The 21,552-nt window shown below is 37.5% G+C and overlaps 1 protein-coding gene across 1 annotated transcript in view; it reads right to left on the bottom strand.

Moving 5' to 3' along the window:
• DHX36 (DEAH-box helicase 36) overlaps window positions 1–21,552 on the bottom strand; it is a 55,053-nt gene that overhangs the window by 11,871 nt on the left and 21,630 nt on the right. The window contains exons 10-17 of the mRNA XM_035277810.3: window positions 12,650–12,790; window positions 12,260–12,362; window positions 11,522–11,609; window positions 7,644–7,699; window positions 6,068–6,132; window positions 4,609–4,752; window positions 2,409–2,526; window positions 1,605–1,703 (exon numbers count right to left, since the gene is read on the bottom strand). Of these exons, the coding sequence (XP_035133701.2) occupies window positions 1,605–1,703; window positions 2,409–2,526; window positions 4,609–4,752; window positions 6,068–6,132; window positions 7,644–7,699; window positions 11,522–11,609; window positions 12,260–12,362; window positions 12,650–12,790 (814 nt within the window). The remainder of the gene's footprint in view (window positions 1–1,604; window positions 1,704–2,408; window positions 2,527–4,608; window positions 4,753–6,067; window positions 6,133–7,643; window positions 7,700–11,521; window positions 11,610–12,259; window positions 12,363–12,649; window positions 12,791–21,552) is intronic.

Genomic DNA, 21,552 nt, shown 5'->3' with positions numbered 1-21,552 from the left:
GTTGCAGTGAGCTGAGATCATGCCACTGCACTCCAGCCTGCGTGACAGAGTGAGAGTCTCTTTCTTTGAACAACAACAAAAATTGTTTATCAAGGTATTAAAAAAAGGAAAGTTGAAAACAGATATGCAATATACAATCAATAAAAGGTTTAGATCAAGAATACATAAGGAATGTGATGATCTAACAGAAAAACAGACAGAAGCAATTTATAAGAGACTATACAAATGGATAATAAACATATAAAAGCTGCTGAAAAATTCAATGATAGTCATAGAAATGCAAATTAAAATCACTACATACCTACTAGCATGATTAGAATAAAAGACTGATTAATCCCAAGGATTGGTGAAGCCACAAGGCAATGGGAACTCTCACCCACCACTGGTAGGAGTTTAAGTGGTGTGCAACTTTGGAAAACTGTTGGTGTTATCTACCCAACTTGATCATAGATGTACCTTATAACCCAGTGCACCGGGAAACACTGAATACTGAAGAATATTCATGCCAGCATGAATAGCCCAAAATTGTAAATAACAAAAGTGTCTTTCAGTGGTCATAAAATAAAATAGGTTAAAATGAAAACAGGCCTGGTGCTGTGAGTCATGCCTATAATCCCAGCCCTTTGGGAGGCTGAGGTGGGTGGATAACTTGAGTCCAAGAGTTCGAGACCAGCCTGGCCAACATGGTGAAATCCTACTAAAAATACCCAAAATTAGCTGGTTGTGGTGGCACACACCTGTAGTCCCAGCTACTCTGGAGGTTAGGGCAGGAGAACTGCTTGAACCCAGGAGGTGGAGGTTGCAGTGATCTGAGATGACACCACTGCACTCCAGCCTGGGTGACAAAGTGAGACTCTCAAAAAAAAAAAAACAGGAAAGAGCAAAAAACAAACAAAAAAACAAGACAAATAAACCATAGCTAAAAGCAACAATACATTTGAATCTTATAATATTAAATGAAATAATCCAGAGCTCTGCTCCCTCCAAGAACAAAACAACTCACATTCTGTATGAGCTCATGTAAAGTTCATATAAAGTTCAAAACAGGCAAAACTGAACTCTTTATGAAGATGCATACTTGTATGTTAAAACCATCAATTAATAAAAAAGCAAGCCATTAGTCATGATAAGGTTATCATTGGGATTAAAGGACAGTGGAGTGATTGAGAAAGGGTAGGAAGGGGGCTTTTAGCATGCTGGAAATGTTCTTGATAAAAGCAATTACTACATAGTCCTTCCTTTGTGATAAATAATTTAGCTGCACAGTTTTGTTTTGTTCACCAGTAGTCAAAGACCAGTAACTTTAAAATGTCACATTTTGTATAACCCTAAATCAGGCCTACAGTGAAAAAAAAATGTGCAGAAAGATCCTAGTGTTTTATGAATTATCACGAAGGTATTATTTTATAACTTTCTAATGCCTATCTCATAACCTCATAGTCCTAAATTGATAGTCGAATAGCAAATCAAATTTGGCACTGCATATTTGCATATTACTACTTTGCAGTAGTGAGAGTAAACATATAATTAACTGGCTTACATGCTCTAGTATTGTAAATTTAAGTGAGAATTAAAAAAAAAAAAAAAGAAGAAGACAAATTTACCAGCTCCATCAGGTGTCTTATGGAGAGCAACACTGCCTCATTTGATGGGGGATCCATTAACCTACTCAGAAAATAAGCAATTCCACCTAGCCTTAAAATCTAGGGGGGAAGACAAACATAATTAAACACGTATAATATTAATACATCAACTTAACATAACAACTTAGTCCTGCCTGGGCTGATAATTCAAATAAAGCATCACATTTACACATGATTTTCAAGTTATTTTACCTAAATGAATTAAAATTATACTTGTATTTCTATAAAAACATGTTGAAAGGCCTATATATATTACTACTTTCTATCATCAACTCTATTAATAGGAAAAGTAGCTGGCTAAAATCTCAATCAACAAGTTGATTACCCACTATCTTCAAAGTAAGGCTAACTATATCAAAAGACACAAGATATTAAAAAAATTAGTTTATAATGAAGGATGACATTTTAACATGTAATAACAGTAGCTAATGTGTACTGAACACTTACTACATGCCAGGCATTCTTCTAAGAATTTTAGGAGGTTAATTTAATCAACCTGACCAATGTAACAGCACTAGCTTTTCTGAGGAGGAAGCAGGATCCAAACATAGGCAGCCTGCCTCCTCTAGAGCAGTATATAACTTAAAATTGTTTAACATACATTTGAAGGAAGTTTAAATACACAATTTACTAATGCACACACAACTAAACTGTGAGTTATTAATAATTATTTCCTGGAGATTAATACAATACTTTGTTCTATAAAAGCACAGTTGAAAATGAGATCACTCACATTTAGTTTCTTCATTCTCCCACCTAATTTACCTTTATTTGTAAACAAAGTTCTTCCAAAGGAGTTCTCAAAATTTCTGGCAGTTGATAGTCATCTAGAAGACTTGCTCTAAGACCATTATACAGATGATAACAATGTCCAGGTTGAACTCTGAAAAAAAAAATACAACAAAACACAATAAAGATGGATAGTCATCAATGACATTTTAGAACTCCAGAAAAAATAGCAGGCAGGGAAGTAGCCAATATCTGTTTCTTATAAGCCACATCATACCTAATGTACATAATTATTTTTTCCTTTTTATAAACCATGTATTTCTTCTATCTGTTTAGAAAAACCCTAAACTCTCTACCCTCTTGTCACAATTTTAAGAAAGATATACAATAATTCCTCCCCATGCCAATAATTTGCTTCCCTATTTCTGATATATTCCAGATTACTGTGCTCAGTAACAGCAGTCTAGATTAAGGTTAAGAATAGTAATCTCAAGTATGCCTTGCGATCAATCATACAGCGCAATGAATCCTGGCATTATACTAACCTGTCTATATTACTGAAAAACATTTTAAGTACTGCATATTCTACTTAGTGAGCTCTCTGAGGGTTGCTAAATGTTTTTATTTTATGTTTTTAACTACAGCCTTGAATGATATCATTTTTTTGGACCATGATAAGACTAGATGTGAAGAGGTGACCATATTCATATATTCTCAAGCAGAATAAATATTTCTATAGGCTCTTGCTGCTACAGGAATAAAAAGAATACTAAAAATCTTAGCTATTTCTGCCACAAGTCTATATAGACCCAATGTCTACTATATAATATACCTGAACATTTCTCCAATAAACACTAAAATAAGAGTACCTCTATTGAGAGCCATATGGCATAGCTTTTTCTGATCTCCAAAATAATAAGGCTTTGCTAAAGGAATTTTTATCCATGGAGCCTACAAAAGACTATTTTCCTTTTAAACTAAAACACCAATTCCACAGTTAACGTCCCCCACAGTAATGAAGACGAAAGATTAGTTAAAATGCAATACTACATTAAATTAGTTCTACTATTGTTTCATGAAACATATCTAAGGCTTAGTATGTTTACTATAAATATATAAAGGTGTGCCAAAACCTGTTCACTATGGTGAATACTTTTTGATCAATATTTAGAGGTGATGGGTCTATATGGGACAACCTCAGTCTTTCTGGGTCCCTTATCAAGTTATTCCCTGATAACTGATTATTAGGAGGGTATACTTCTTTGACTAAACCATGCTTTTCGTTCAAAACCATCAACTGTGTAATAAACTGTCTCAAAATCAAGTTATACTGAGATAATGTGCAAAGATTACAGCAAGTCAAAGCTTTATAGATACTGCACAAAGTTAAAACGAGGGGTTGATAAATGGTCTGTAAAGTTTTCTTTCAACTCTCCTTAAGTCTGCATTGAAAGATTAATGGAAATCTCTTGTTCTATCTGTAAGAGGCAAAAGAAAAAGCCATTTCTGCAAGTCCAGATGTGATTCTATCACTCATGTGAAGAACAGTGTAGAAATACTGTGAGGTATGCATTAAAGTCCAATTCTAATCATTTTTTCTATCGTTAAGAGATATTTTTAATTCTTAAGCTATTGTGACATCATGAGGAAAAGTAATTTCCTTGTGCTTTGGTAACTACTGATGAAAAATCAGTACTGCAATAAAACCCAGTGATTAGGAGCCTAGACTATGGAGTAAGAATGCCTAGATTTAAATCCTGACTCTGTAATTTGGAAAGCTATGGGACTTCAGATAAACCATGTAATTTCCTTGTACCTTAATTTCCTTATCCTTAAAATGGATATAATAACCTATCTCACAGTACTGTAGTGAGGATTAAGAAAGTTAGTATGAACCAAGAGTTTAGGAGATGATCTGACATTCAGAAAGTATTAGTTGCTATTACTATTATGCAATATACATTTTTTAAAAAATGAAAACCAACTATTAAAAGTAACATAACTTTTTAACTGAACTTAGAAATTAAAGGCAAAAGATTCATAAAATAGAAAACTGAGCAGATACTTTTCCAAACAAACTACGATTAAAACAACTTTCTTATTTAAACATGTTTTGCAGTAAGCTCAAAATAATATGAAAGGTAACTCTTCTAATACATATCTTTAAATGCCAGCAACACATTTTGTTACCCCAAATTTTTGTGAGTTCTAAAGGCTTTGGACAGAGTTCCCTTACCTTCCAGCTCGACCTTTCCTCTGTTTGGCATTAGCTTGACTAACCCACTCAGCGGACATTGTACTGATATTGTTCTGAGTATCAAAATGTGTCTCTTTTATTTTTCCTCCATCTATCACATAAACGACATCATCTATGGTAATGCTGTTTGGAAAACAGATATATAAAAGGTTAAAAAAAAAAACATGTCAAAAGCACTATTAACCTATAAAGAACCTATAGATAGGGATTTCAGAGCATTTTTAAAATTACATCAAATGATTTTAGCCATTCATGATTTTCACTGCTCTTCACACTCACATATACCAATGTTATAGGAATCAAGTACCTAACACTAGGCAGTGTCAGGCACTGTTTAAGTGACAGCACAGTATTAGTTCTTCAGATCATATACTAAAGTCTTACTTTCCTACAGCCAAATATCACAGGTTGCCTTATACCTAGCAACCCCCAATGGCATGGTTTAATGTCAGCTTCCATAAAACAATCTGTTTTATGGTGGCTCATGCCTATAGGACTTTGGGAGGCTGAGGCTGGTGGATCATGAGGTCAGGAGTTTGAGACAAGCCTGGCCAAGATGGTGAAACCCCATATCTATGAAAAATACAAAAATTAGCTGGGCGCAGTGGCAGGCGCCTGTAATCCCAGCAACTTGGGAGGCTGAAACAGGAGAATTGCTTGAACTCAGAAGTTGGAGGTTATAGTGAGCTGAGATCGTACCACTGCACTCCAGCCTGGGTGACAGAGCAAGACTAGGTCACAGAAAAACAAAACAAAACAATCTGTTTCAGTGATTAAACTATGTCTTAGTACCTCTAAGAGAATACAAGAAAATTTGAGGGCTGATGTAACTAATTACCAAATACTACCCTCAACCAGAATCAGGCAAAAGGATATTTACACCTCAATTCCCATGCTTCTTTAAGAAAACGTAAAACCCAACACTTAAAATGTTATTTCTGAGCTAGCATTACTATATGTTACCCAAAAAAAGAAACCCCCACAAAACTGGCCATGCATGGTGACTCATGCCTGTAATCCCAGCACTTTGGGAGGCTGAGGCAGTAGTATTGTTTTGAGCCCAGGAGTTAGAGATCAACCTGAGCAACAAAGTGAGATGCCACCTCTACAAAAAATTTTAAAAAATCAGCCAGATATGGTGGCACAAGCCTGTAGTCCAAGCTACATGGGAGGCTGAGGTGGAAGGATCACTTGAGCTGAGGAGGTCAAGGCTGCAGTGAGTCACGATCATGCCACTGCACTCCAGCATGGGTGACAGAATGAGACCTTGTCTCAAAAAAGCCCACAAAAAATAAAACTATGATCACTGCCATAAAAAAGGCTTATTTTAAATAAATTACAAGGTATCTGACATAGAAAAGGATTAAGGTATGTAAATACTTTATAGTGTTTAAAACTTATATAATCATCAGTATTTGATATTTAAAACTATTTTTACCTAGTCTCTGCAATGTTGGTAGCAATTACTATTTTCCGAACACCAGGAGGAGTTCTTTTAAACACCTATAAAAATAAATAAACCAGAATCATAAAAATACACTAATTCCTAACACATTATTTCTGTAATTAGAGGAATTACTTCACTGTTCATTTTTAGCATTCTATGTTCATTCACTGACATATACATCTAATGTTTATTGATGTATTTATAAAGTATAGATCATTTTCAATACTACAAAATACTCTTTTGGTAACCCAAACTAAATCTCCCACAGATGTCACAATCTTATTACAAATAACATTTCCAATGAAGTATCATTATTTAAACTGACATCAGTTTTTTTTTAACAACAGTTGGAGGTTATAAAATAGAGGGAGGGATATTTATGTTAAGGACAAGAATTATGAAATCAAACCTCCATGGGTAAGAATACTGAACAATCAGGCAGATGTCTAACCCACCAGAATAAATGTCAACTGTGCAGCTGTACCAACCACTGTCTACTAGCTTGAGATCAGATTGGAGTAAAAAATAATTCTTTTTAAATGGGGAATTCTACAAATACTATCCTACAACCCCAACAATGTCACTAAAGTAGAAAGATAGGTAATCAAGGTCCACTGGCAATAATGCAAAAAAAAAAAAAAAAAAAAAGCATAAACTTATCCCTTTGTTTATAAAACTGGTAATCTATAGAGAAAATGTTTCCCAAGCTATTCCCATACTCTCCAGCCAAATATATATATATATATATATATATATATATAGAGAGAGAGAGAGAGAGAGAGAGATGAATTTTATGGTGTCAAAGATGAATACTTTCACAATGGAAAGACTCTTTTAGTCTTTGGAATCAACAGTTTTCTTTTTTGCCCCCTCTTCTCTCAGGTATGTGCTCTGTATCTAATTCATGATTAAGGTACCAGCAACAAAAATATTAGAAGGGTCTCAAAGAAAAATAACAAATTTTCTTATAAAAATAGAAAAGCTAAAACTTTTGAGGAAGAGGAGCAGGTTTTCTGATTAATTTCATTTTGCAAGGGCCTAAAAATACTATAGTTCATAACATTATCTTGCCTCTGAGAACGCAGTGTTCATTCTAATTAGGAAAATGCCGGTACCTGACAGAACCAAAACATTCATAATACATGATTAAAATAAGAAATTTCATACCTGTGAATATACTAATTTTGTTAAATTAAATCTCAAATTATCATCAAACTGTAGTATGTCATAGATCATTAATTTCTAGGTTTGGTTACTTTTAGTAGTACTCACATACCTTTTTCTCTTGTTCAGAAAACCCAACCAAGTTACTGGTGAAACCAATTCTTTAAACTTTTCCCTAATGCAGATAAAACTAATCTCATTTGTGGGTTACCCACTGATATTCAAGTTTTTGAACAATCATCCCCTGAAGACTCATTTGCAAAGCTTGTCAAAGAAGTGTATTTTACATGAATTACTATTTGCAAATACTCCAAATGAAAATACGTGATGAGCAGTCCTTAAAGCTTGCCTCAGTTTGAAAAAGAGAAGGAATACATTTGTTAAATGTATCCATTTAACATACCTGTGTCTGGTTAACTGTAGGCATCAGTGAATGTAAAGGTATAATTAAAAATTTATCTGAAAATTAAAAAGAGAATTAAATTTCAACATAGTTGCAGAAAAGCTCCATCAAACACACATGAGACAATGAATTCATACGCTGAACCATAAAACTCTTTTTTTGATAAGACATTGAACACTGTTTAATGAAAACTGCTAAACCAACTGAGTTATTGACAAATTATCTATGTGTTTAAGTGAACCACACAATTCTTAATTTATATTTCTACATACAGAACAACTTAATTTCTTTATAGTCTTCTTTACTGAGAGTTCCAACTTCAAGCTAACATTTTGTTAATTTATTTCACACTGATAAGCATTTTCCCCAAATTCTTAAAGAATGCTCAAAAGTTGGGAGCAATCTTTTCAAATTATACCAACAAAAGTTGAATGAATAGCCAAAAATTCTGTTTAACATGAATACATTTATGCACTTTGGGTGATCCTCACTATTTTTGTTTTGTTTTGTTTTTTAAGACAGGGTCTCATTCTGTTGCTCAGGCTGGAGTGCAGTGGTATAATCTTTGCTCACTACAACCTGCTCCTGGGCTCAACTGATCCTCCCACCTCAGCCACCCGAGTAGCTAAGACCACAGGCATGCACAACGATGGCTGGCTAATTTTTATATTTTGCCATGTTGTTCAGGCTGGTCTCGAACTCCTGAGCTCAAGCAATCCGCCCACCTCAGCCTTCCTAAGTATTGGGATTACAGATCACAGGCATGAGCCCCGCACCCGACAACCCTATTTTAATCATACTGAGAACATCTAAATTTCTAGAGCAAATTGCTTATTAAATCCCCATGTCCTACTTAGAAAATGAAAGAGTCCTCGTTAAAAATAATATAGTCCAAAAGTGACCCATATTTTAAAACAAAAATAAGAAATTCCTACTTTTTAAGTTTCCAAATGAAATAGCTCAAGCCCATTCATCATTATTAGCCAATAGAAAGTCTGGTGTAATACAGTGATGGGTGAAAGGAAGAGTATTAAGAAAGCAAGGGTTAATTGCACATTTAACCATGGTTACAAAAATACAATCTGACTTAAATGCCCCAATGATTCAACTCAGCTATATTTCCCCAGAAAAGAACTGTTGTTATGTAAGAGAGATACGAATCTCTCTGATCAGGACTCTCTCTGATAGTGAAAAAATTTTATGAATCTTAAAAATAAAAAGTATTAAATAGCTGCCAAGCAACTGATGCTGCTAAAAAAGAATGCTCTGGGGGCCAGGCACGGTGGCTCACGCCTGTAATCCCAGCACTTTGAGAGGCTGAGGCGGGTGGGTCACGAGGTCAAGAGATCGAGACCATCCTGGTCAACATGGTGAAACCCCATCTCTACTAAAAATACAAAAAATTAGCTGGGCATGGTGATGTGTGCCTGTAATCTGAGGCAGGAGAACTGCCTGAACCCAGGTTGCGGTGAGCCAAGATGGCACCACTGCATGCACTCCCGACTGGGCAACAAGAGCCAAACTCCATCTCAAAAAAAAAAAAGAATGCTCTGAATTACTTGTCTCTGTGACGGCATGAAATAGTTCAACTATAATTATTCAAGCCAAAAACACTTCACTTGAATTAAATCAAGCCTTCAGATATAACTTCCAAGTTACAGGAAATACAGGTAAGAGAGTATCTCAAACGAAATGATGGCTAGCATAAAGACTCAGACAAGTCCAAACAGTTGCATTTATTAGAGTTGGCCTGGTCTCTTCCATGACCTTATTACCATGAGGAAAAGCAGGGAGTAGAGGGGAGCAATGTTCTAGAGCTAGATCAAAAGATATATTTGGTTTGACATTACCTGTAGTTTGAACAGGCTAGCTCTGAAAGATGCTTTTCAGAAAGTGGGAAAATCTGATTATAGACTGGATTATAAAATGGTATTAAGGATTAGATATGATAAAGACATTATGGTTATACAGATAATTGCCTTTAGAGATTCTTGTTTATATATTTAAAAATAAAATGTGAAAGCTGCAATTGACTTTAAAAAAAACTAGGACTGAGAAAATAATTGTTGGCAATGAAGTCATGGACATATATGTGGTATTAATTAAGACTCTAGTTTTTTGTATGTTTAAAAATGTTTCATTACAAAAAGCTAAAAAACTTCGCAGCCAGGGATAATAAAAGTACAAACAATTTTGTTGAAGACATATAATTGGGAAATAAATTTTATATTTATTTATTTATACAGTTATACAGCTGACACTGTACAACTAAAAGTTAATGAGAACAAAATCTACACTCTTATGAAAAGAAAAAAACACGAAGTTGATAAGCATTCAATAAACTGAGTTTTGAAACTTCTCAGCTCAGTTAGGCCAATTTTCTCCTCTGTGACAGTGGCTAATAATTTTTTTCAACATAATTTGAGAAAAAACACTAAGTTTTGGAAAGATTTCCTTTAAAAGGAACTGAGCTTGTAGTAGAAGTACACATTAGGAACTCCTTCCTTGAGAATAATTCAAACTAGAGGGTTATAAAGTCAATTATAATAATCCGTAATATCAAACCCTTTTCCCACTCCCCAGCATATACACAAAATGATAATGTATCTTGGCGTACGTCTTATCTTTATTGGTAAATACATGCACACACATTTTTAAAAATTATAAGTACACTATACAATAATGTTTATGATGGAGGAAGGAAAGGCCAGAGTTAGAAGATTTAGCCAATAAAAAATTCTAGTTGTTTGAAAAAAAAAAATCCACTTGTCAATCATGACTAATTTTTCTATAGAGGAAAGTTATCAAACAAAAAGAAAAAACAGTATTTCTTTATAGAGAAATCAATTAGATCAAATTATTTGGCCAGCTAGATAGTAAATAATTGTAATTACAGAGAATGCTTTCAGAGCATGACAACAGGAGTTAATAAATAAAAATACACTTTTATTATTTTAGTCAATACAATTAGATCAAAATATTTTCTAGTACCTATAAAAATACATTTTGTCAAAAGCACTTCAACAGAGTGAGGTTAGAAATTATATTAAGAAGCCAAGCATGGTGGTTCAAGCCTGTAATCCCATCACTTTGGAAGGCTGAGGCGGGTGGATCACCTCCAGTCTGGAGTAAAGACCAGCCTGGCCAACAAGAGTGAAACTGTGTCCCTACCAAAAATACAAAAAAAATCACCAGGTATGGTGGTGCATGCCTGTAATCCCAGCTACTCTGGAGGCTGAGGTAGGAGAACTGCTTGAACCCAGGAGATGGAAGTTGCAATGAGCTGAGATGACACCACTACACTCCAGCCTAGACAAAAGAGTGAGACTTTGTCTCAAAACAAAAAACATTCAGAACTGTAAAAACTAGATTGAATTTGCTTTTTAGGTTTTATATTTGAAGTCAATGATTACTGAAAATACTACAAATTCTACAGAAAAAAATGTCCTCATTAATTCCTCAAGAGTTTATATCTTTCAAAACATGCTGTTCACACAGGATCAAAATCACCTGAGGAATCTGTAAAAATTTCAGATGTTCAGGTCACATCGTTAGATTTAGGGTGATGATGGGGTCTAGGTATTTGAATCTTAAAGAAGCTCCATGGGTGATTCTGTTGTATAGTCAGAATTCAGAAAGACTGAGCTAATGAATTTCTTTTTTGCAGCAGTGAGTGAAAAAATGAAAAGCCCCACATACCTAAACATATTTTAAGAACAAATTTTATTAGGCAAATTGTGAAAAAGAAAGAAAATTAAATCATAACACTAAATAAAAAGCTTCACCTTCATCTTCAAATTAAAGGAAAAAATATACACATGCCACATATAATTCAAATACCATCCTTGGAATTACAGGAAAATACATTTACATAATACCTGATTTAAACATTACTTGTGACATCAAGAGATCATGTAAAGTGCTGATATTGTCCCAGCCTGGCAGAAAGACCAGTATCGCACCATCCTATATGAAGGGGAAATAACCATTACAAAGGATCACTTCGACAAAATGCAGTACTGTAAAATTGTGTGCACACTTAAGTCTCCATTAAAATTATACTAGCTCAGGATAATTTTGTTACTTAAAAGTATATAACATTACTTTTACTATTTTTTTTTTTTAATTACTGTTGTTTTTGAGACAGAGTTTTGATCTCAGATCACGGCAACATCTGCCTCCTGGGTTCAAGTGATTTTCATGCTCAGCCTCCCAAGTAGCTGGGGATTACAGGCCTGCACCACCATGCCTGGCTAATTTTTGTATTTTTAGTAGAGACAGGGTTTTACCATGCTGGTCAGGCTGGTCTCGAACTCCTGGCCTCAGGTGATCCGCCTGCCTCCTAGAGTGCTGGGATTATACGTGTGAGCCACCACACCCAGCTAGCTCATTTTTAAAAAATGAGATGTATAATCCAGATATTTTATTTCTTTAATCTTTTCTTCCCACAGGTCAAATGCCTAAATCTTTTGCTACTATAAGATGATTTCTAGTATCAAAAGTAATTTCTTCTGGTCTATTTAATAAACATTTAGGAAAATTATAGTTTCATGGCCTTGATATACTGATAAAATTAAAATCATATTAACTGAAGAAAGAAAAATAAACAAACTAACCTCTTCTTCCAAAACAATGTATCGGATAAGGGCAACAATCAAATTCAGATCAACTTTATCATCATCCATCATTTCAATAACATCTACAGTACTTGAAGAATACCTATCAAAGTTAAACACAGAGTGATGAAATAATCAAATTTTCTGTTAACTTGCTATAAAAGCTTAAAATTAACTCAATCTGCAAATGGAGGAACATAATCTACAGACAGGAGAGAACTACTAGAGTAACAGTGCTTAAAAGTCAAATCAGCACAGTATTTAGCTGCAATAAGAATCACAATGCTCTCCTCCAAGTATTTACAGATTCAAGAAGATGCCCTCAGACCCCCGCTTTCTGTTTTAGTCATTTAGCCACTGATTTCTCACCTTCAAACAAAATAAACTTACCTTCTTCGCAGTTCCCTTACATAATCTGGCCAACGTTCTTTATATATTGCGTCTTTCTCTTCTTTTTCTTGTCGATTTACATGCCCTTGCATGAAACCCCTCTTAAACTGGGATCGCTGTTCTTTTTGTTCTGGAACATATCTAAAATAAAAAACATTCTTGAGTATCTTCACTTTTTAAAAACTCTAGTTTTAGTGAAAATATGTGATATTTTACATTTAGGATTTTCAGAAAGGATTCTAAAAAACATTTTCATTATGCTTTTAAGTGAATGCTAGCTAAAATATCAGTCTGTGTTCATTAACATATAAAACCTGATAAAAATCATTCTCTATTGAAGTGTATCAACCTATAGACCATTTTTAGTAGTCGAAATTTAAAAAAATACTAAAGTCACTTTTACCTTCAATTTAATGTTTGCTTTAGAACAAAAGTTAACATTAATGTAAGTCCTAAGTAACAGTTAATGGTTGCCTAATAGAAAGACTCAGATTTTAAAAACAAGCGTTTTCTAAACCTGACCACAGATGAGAATTGAATTCCCCAGAGAGCTTGTAAATTAGAGACTCCTAAATCCTATCCCTGATGATTTGGATTTGGTAGGTCTACCTTGGGTCTGTTAATCTAAGAATTTTAATTAGTGCCCCCAAGATTCAGAAAGTATATCCAGATCTACAGACCCATGGTAGAGTACTATTTTATTCTGCTCAGTCACACAGTTATAGCTAATGGTAGATCCAGAATGATTCTACTACCATCCTAGTGATTGCTAAAACCCCAGAGGGCACATCTGGACAGTAATTCTACCTATCACTGTCAGTCCTGCAAGGCATAGGGTAGGAAAAGACAAAGAAAAATGAATCCATACTTTAACCCCAAGGCATCTCTGAGTTCAACTAGAGGACAGCATCTAGATGGAATGGGGGACGGGTTGCAATATGAACTCTGAAGTCAGAATTAAAATCCTTGCTCTGCTACTAACTAGCTGTGTGACCTTAGACAAGGCATTAAACATCTGGCCTTTAGTTGTCTTACTTGAGAGATTCATATGTTTAAAACTGTACTGGCATGAGATTTTTAAAAATGTGATAAAAGTAAAAAATAGTGATAAAGTCTCATGTATAGTAGACACCCAGAAAGTGTTAATCCCCTTCCCTATTCAGTACCTGTGACCCAGAACTCCCCTAAGTCTTCAATACATTCAGAGGAAGCAACTTGAGGTAGGGCAACCTGAGACAGAGATTGGACCTAGTCAGCAGGATGGACCCACAGTTTGCTCCCTTCCCAGAGATTGCAAAAGACGTAACCTTCAATCCTCCTAACCCCAATCACAACCCTTCATATCACTGTGCCTTACTCTTGGTCTGGTCATTGTATTTTCTTTGCTACCTCCCTGCTGTGCAGCTCTTCTTCTGTGACGGGGATAGTTGGGAGCATCTGAGGAAAATCTCTAACCAAGGACTACTCTCTTTCAACTCTGCTCTTAGAGCTGATCAGCAGATGGCACATGCACAGATATCATCTTTTTGTTTCAAGAGACTGCATGACTACAATTCCATATGCATTCCCTGACATCCTGGGAGCTTAAGAAAGCAAGTTACCTTCAGGTGATTTTAGATTACTGATCCTCAAAACTTTGTTTTCATTGTGGCCAAGTAGTTGCCTATTATTTTCCTGGCAAGCAATTGCTAAATGTGTCATGACAGAAGTGGGACACACAGTAAAAGGTGGAAATGAAGAGGGAGTGTACAGAAAATTTATGGCCACTGATGACAAAATCAGGACATGGAAGACCATTACAGGCTGACTCCCAGAGGCTTTTAGTATGTTCTGTCTTCATTGACGTATACATTTCCCTCTTCTTACTTTGACTTCCACTGCTTTCCTAACTGGCCCAGTCTCTACCTAATATATATAATCTCTTTTCCAATATACTCCTCACTTCCCTCAGACTTTATATATAATAGCTATGTGTCTACCTGTCTGAATTCTGAGAGCATATACCAAGCCTCTCCTTGCTTAATGCTCAGACCCTAGCACAGTGCAAGGCATAGAGTAAAGCTTAATAAACACTTATGAAATAAATAAATGTCTGGTCAAAACTCAGCAGATTTTTCTTCATGTAAAAATGGTTGTAGGACTTTTGCTCTCACCTTACACTCTCACTTCCTTGTTTTCGTAACAAGAGAACTTCGGAGTTGAAAAAATCTCATCCCAAGTGTTTCCACATCTATCCCCCAGTCCCTTTTATGAAACAGGGTCTCCCACTGTCACCCACGCTGGAGTGCAGTGGTGTGATCTCCACTCACCGCAACCTCAACCTCCCAGGCTCAAGAAATCCTCCCACTTAAGTGTCCCAAGTAGCTGGGACTATAAGCGCATGGCACCACATCCAGCTGATTTTTATATTTTTTGTAGAAAGGGGGTTTCATCACGTTGCCCAGACTGGTCTTTAACTCCTGGGCTCAAGCGATCTGCCCCACCTCTGCCTAGCAAAGCATTGGGATTACAAAGATGAGCCACCATGTCTGGCTATCTTTTTTTCATTCAGATGTTTACAGTAGGTCAGCCACTGTGCTACATACTAGTTATAAAAATAAACAAGACAAAATCCTGGATCCTGAAAAGTCTGAAATCTAGTTCAACAGGCAAATATAGAGCGATACACTATACAACAAATAACAATAAGGGTTTTAATGGATATGTTACATGTGTTGTAGGAATATAGACGAGAAAGAACTCAAGTCTGTGAGAAATATTGAGGCTGAATAACCAATGAAGTTGGGATTTTTCTTATATAATCAATAGTTTACAAATGAAAGGTTGGAAAAGATGGCATATAAAGGTCTAAGAGGAAGAAAAACATTAACAGCTCAAATTTATGAATGAAAGGGCATGGCATACCAAATATACCATTATGGAATGGTATACTTAGCACAGGTAGGCCATGAGATACAATGACTAAGAAATGAGGCTAGAAAAGAGGATGGACGACCAGCTAAGGAATTTGAACCTGATTCTATGGGGCTGTGCTTCCTAGCCTTTTTCCCATCAAAGAATGCACATACAATTCTATACAAGCTCCTGGAGAAGTCTGCTAGCAGCAAAAGGCCAGTGGTCAGAATGATGAGGGAATAAATAACTTGGGCATACCAGCTGAGGTACTCTGTTACAGCCATGGCAAATCAAAGAAGGCTCTTAACAGTTTTTTAAAGAGATATGACATATGCAAGGAGCTTGCCCAGGAGAAGAAAGCTCAGATGAACAAATTGTTTTCAGGAACATATATGGCTGCAATCCTAAGAGTGAAAACCACAGTACCAATAGAGGAACTATTAGCACAGGGAGGATAGTAAGGACCTTAGCAAAGAAATAAAAATGAGAAGACATGCTCAAGAAGAACGTTCCCAGAGTTAGTTTGTGTTTGAAGGTGCTCAAGAAGAAAGTTCCCAGAGTTTGTGTGTTTGAAGGCAAATACAAAATGATTTGGATTAACTTGGTTACTCAGTATGTAAAGCAGTTACCATACCCTGGTACATAACTGCCTGATATATACTAGCTTTTCTGATTTATAGGTTAGAAAACTGAGTGGAGAATCATCATTAACCATTATAAAGTATACTAGGCAAGACACATTGTTTTATTAATTTTTTTGATGGGAGAATGGTAAGGACCAAATATAAGACAATGATTTAGGCTTGAGAAATGTTAGGTTTAAGGCATCTGTGGCTCTAGAATGCTACTGAGTAGAAAGCCAGTTCAGAGACCAGAAGCTTCAGTTCTGAAGCTATATTGCTGAAAGCTATGAAAATATAGAATTACAGTCAGGGATATAAATAGGTTTGCACAGTGAAAACAAATAATTGAGAAGCCTGGGGGAAATTATATTTAAAGGTTGGGCAATGGAAGCCAACAAAGGAAAGTGAAAATCAGGTAGGAGAACCAGAAAAGGGGCTCAAACTCTTAAGACAGAGGTTCCCAAACTTTGCTGCCCAAGACCTTCAAAAAACACTGATAATGGCCAGGCATGGTGGCTCATGCCTATAATTTCAGCACTTTGGGAGGCCAAGGCAGGCAGATCAATTGAGGTCAGGAATTCAAGACCAGCCTGGTCAACTTGGTGAAACTCTGTTTCTACTAAAAATACAAAAATTAGTCAGGCATGGTGATGCACGCCTATAATCCCAGGTACTTGGGAGGCTGAGGAAGAACAGTTTTAACCTGCAAGGTGGAGGTTGCAGTGAGCAACCACTGCACTCTATGCTGGGTGACAGACAGAGAATCTGTCTCAAGAAAAAACAAACACAAAAACAAAAAATAAAAAACACTGATGCCTGGCTACTGCCTCAGACATTGTAATGTAATTTAGGTAAGGAGGAAAGGGGACTCAAGATGGCGCTGTGAGAACAACCCAGGATTGGAGCCCGCGTTGAATTCGCAAACGGTGAGTCAGTGCTGCATTTCCAGACTGATCTTTGTTGCCCACAGAACGGGGAAACTCCCAAGTATAAAAAGACACGGGACGCCAGGCAGTAGGTCTGCCTGGCGAAGCCGGCAGCCGGGGCGGCGGCGGCCGGCCCTACCCAGCAATCCCCACAGGGCGCGCTTGTCCGGGTGCCTTGTTGAACCGGCAACCTGAGACTTGAGAGGGCTGGACTTGAGACTGAACGAGACTTGCACAGTAGCCCAGCCCAGGGGATTGCAGGGACAGATCGTTTGGGATACCCAGTGGGATGAACAAAACCGCGATTTCAAACTATCCCGGGCAGACGGTCCGAGACGCTCTGTGGGGGAGGGGCGTCCACCACTACGGAGGCAACCTGCCCCAACTGATATACACGCCCACTGCTGAGGCAGCCAGCCGTTGCCGAGGCAACCCGCCCCAACTGAGATACACGCCCACTGCTGACGCAGCCAGCCGTTGCCGAGGCAACCCGTCCCTACTGAGATACACGCCCACTGCTGACACAGCCTGCCGTTGCTGAGGCAACACGCTACAACGAAGAGACTCCGCCACAGGGCGTGGCGGAGACCACAGCAGAGCCTGCAGGAACAGCGCGAATCACACAACAGCAGGGCGGAGCCTCGGCAGCCAAACAGTGGCTAGTCTGCCTTCGAGCTGGGCAGGACACCTGATCGGACATCCAAAAATAAAGCCCAAACCCCTCAACACAGAGCATTTGAGAAAAAAAAAAAAGGGTTGTTTAATGAGCTGTGTTGCAGCAGAATCAAACATAGCAGCCTAACAGCCCTGAATGAACAACAGAGTGCACAGCTCAGCAATTAAACCCCTATAAAGTACAAACTGTCTCCTCAAGCAGCTCCCTGACCCCTCTATATCCAAAAGACTGTCATTAGGCAGGCATCATCCTGGGACAAAGAGAGCAGAAAAAGAAACTGGTAGCATCCCTCGCTGTACCACGGCTACTAGAGGTGCACCCCAGACAAGCAGGGTCTGGAGCGGACCTCAACAGTCGTTCAGCGAAGGGGCTAGACTGGTAGAAGGAAAACCAAGCAACAGAAATACTTCATCATCAACATTCTGGCTGTCCACTCAGAGACCCAAACGAAAAGTCAGCAACTACGCAGACGACCAGCGGACAAATCCACAAAGATGGGAAGAAACCAGCGCAAAAAGGAGGAAAACACCCGAAACCAGAACACATCGCCTCCTAGAAAGGACCAAAACTCCTCACCAGCAAGGGAACAAAGCTGGACGGAGAATGACTGTGACGAAATGACGGAATTAGACTTCAGAAGATGGATAATGAGAAACTTTTGTGAGCTAAAAGATCATGTATTAAATCAATGCAAAGAAACTAAGAACCTTGAAAAAAGATTTGAAAAAAGATTCGAGGAAATGATAACAAGAATGGATACCTTAGAGAGGAATATGAATGAATTAAAGGAGCTGAAAAACACAATACGAGAACTTTGCGAAGCAAACGCAAGTTTCAATAGCCGAATTGACCAAGCAGAAGAAAGAATATCTGAAGTCGAAGACCAACTCAATGAAATAAAACGAGAAACCAAGATCAGAGAAAAAAGCGCAAAAAGGAATGAACAAAGTCTCCAAGAAATGTGGGACTATGTGAAAAGACCTAACCTACGTTTGATAGGTGTACCAGAAGGGGACGAAGAGAATGAATCCCAGCTGGAAAATACTCTTCAGGACATCATCCAGGAAAATTTCCCCCACCTAGCAAGACAAGCCAACACTCAATTGCAGGAAATACAGAGAACACCACAAAGATATTCCGCAAGAAGAGCAACCCCAAGGCACATAATCGTCAGATTCAACAGGGTTGAAATAAAGGAGAGAATACTAAGGGCAGCCAGAGAGAAAGGTCGGGTCACCCACAAAGGGAAGCCCATCAGACTCACAGCAGATCTCTCGGCAGAAACACTACAAGCCAGAAGAGAGTGGGGGCCAATATTCAACATTCTTAAAGAAAAGAACTTTCAACCCAGAATTTCATATCCAGCCAAACTGAGCTTCAGAAGTGAAGGAAGAATAAAATCCTTTGCGAACAAGCAAGTACTCAGAGATTTTGTCACCACCAGGCCTGCTTTACAAGAGCTCCTAAAAGACGCACTACACATAGAAAGGATCAATCAGTACCAGTCATTCCAAAATCACACTGAATGCTAAAGAGCTTCAACATAATGAAGAATCTACAACAACTAACAGGCAAAACAGCCACTTAGAATCAAAATGGCAGTATCAAATTCACACATAACAATATTAACCCTAAATGTAAATGGACTAAATGCACCAATCAAAAGACACAGACTGGCAAATTGGATAAAAATCCAAAACCCATCAGTGTGCTGTATCCAGGAAACCCATCTCACATGCAAGGATACACAAAGGCTCAAAATAAAGGGATGGAGGAAGATTTACCAAGCTAATGGAAAGCAAAAAAAAGCAGGAGTTGAAATTCTCATCTCTGATAAAATAGACTTTAAAGCAACAAAGATCAAAAGAGACAAAGAAGGCCATTACATAATGGTAAAAGGATCGATACAACAAGAAGAGCTAACGATCCTAAACATATATGGACCCAACACAGAAGCACCCAGATACATAAGGCAAGTTCTTAATGACTTACAGAAGGACTTAGACTCCCACACAATAATAGTGGGAGACTTTAACACTCCACTGTCAATACTAGACAGATCAACCAGACAGAAAATCAACAAGGATACCCAGGGCTTGAACTCAGACCTGGAGCAAGCAAACCTGGTGGACATTTACAGAACTCTCCACCCCAAATCCACAGAATACACATTCTTCTCAGCACCACATCACACCTACTCTAAAATTGACCACATAATTGGAAGTAAAGCACTGCTCAACAAATGCAAAACAACTGAAATCATAACAAACAGCCTCTCAGACCATAGTGCAATCAAGTTAGAACTCAGAATTCAGAAACCGACCCAGAACCGCACGGCTTCATGGAAACTGAACAACTGGCTCTTGAATGTTGACTGGGTAAACAACGAAATGAAGGCAGAAATAAAGAAGTTCTTCGAAACCAATGAGAACGAAGAAACAACGTGCCAGAACCTCTGGGACACATTTAAAGCAGTCTCTAGAGGAAAGTATATAGCAATAAGTGCCCATATGAGGAGAATGGAGAGATCCAAAATTGACACCCTATCGTCAAAATTGAAAGAGCTAGAGGAGCAAGATCAAAAAAACTCAAAACCCAGCAGAAGACAAGAAATTACTAAGATCAGAGCTGAGCTGAAGGAGATTGAGACACGAAAAACCCTTCAAAAAATCAATAAATCCAAGAGCTGGTTTCTTGAAAAGATCAACAAAATAGACAGACCACTAGCCAGATTGATTAAAAAGAAAAGAGAGAACAACCAAATAGATGCAATAAAAAATGATAAAGGGGAAATCACCACAGATTCCACAGAAATTCAAACCATCATCAGAGAATATTACAAACAACTCTATGCACATAAACTAGTAAACCTGGAAGAAATGGATAAATTCCTGGACTCCTGTGTCCTCCCAAGCCTAAACCAGGAGGAAGCTGAAACTATGAATAGACCAATAACAAGGTCTGAAGTTGAGGCAGCAATTAAGAGCCTACCTCACAAAAAAAGCCCAGGTCCAGATGGGTTCACAGCCGAATTCTACCAGACACACAAGGAGGAGCTGGTACCATTCCTTCTAAAACTATTTCAAACAATCCAAAAAGAGGGAATCCTTCCCAAATCATTTTATGAGACCAACATCATCCTGATACCAAAACCCGGCAGAGACCCAACGAGAAAAGAAAACTTCAGGCCAATATCCATGATGAACATAGATGCAAAAATCTTCAATAAAATATTGGCAAGCCGATTGCAACAGCAAATCAAAAAACTTATTCATCATGATCAAGTAGGATTCATCCCAGGGATGCAAGGCTGGTTCAACATACGCAAGTCTATCGACGTAATTCACCACATAAACAGAACCAAAAACAAAAACCACATGATTATCTCAATTGACGCAGAGAAGGCATTTGACAAAATTCAACAGCCCTTTATGCTAAAAACCCTCAATAAACTCGGTATCGATGGAACGTATCTCAAAGTAATAAAAGCTATTTATGACAAACCAACAGCCAATATCATACTGAATGGGCAAAAACTGGAAGCATTCCCTTTGAAATCTGGTACTAGACAAGGATGCCCTCTCTCACCACTCCTATTCAATATAGTACTGGAAGTTCTAGCCAGAGCAATCAGGCAAGAAAAAGAAATAAAGGGTATTCGAATAGGAAAGGTGGAAGCCAAATTGTCTCTATTTGCAGACGACATGATAGTATACCTAGAAGACCCCATCGCCTCAGCCCAAAAACTCCTGAAACTGATAAACAACTTCAGCAAAGTCTCAG

Source organism: Callithrix jacchus, chromosome 17, assembly GCF_049354715.1.
Source record: "Callithrix jacchus isolate 240 chromosome 17, calJac240_pri, whole genome shotgun sequence".
Classification (NCBI taxonomy): domain Eukaryota; kingdom Metazoa; phylum Chordata; class Mammalia; order Primates; family Cebidae; genus Callithrix; species Callithrix jacchus.
Note: the sequence above shows the minus strand (reverse complement) of the source record. Positions and strands in the feature narration are given on the sequence as shown.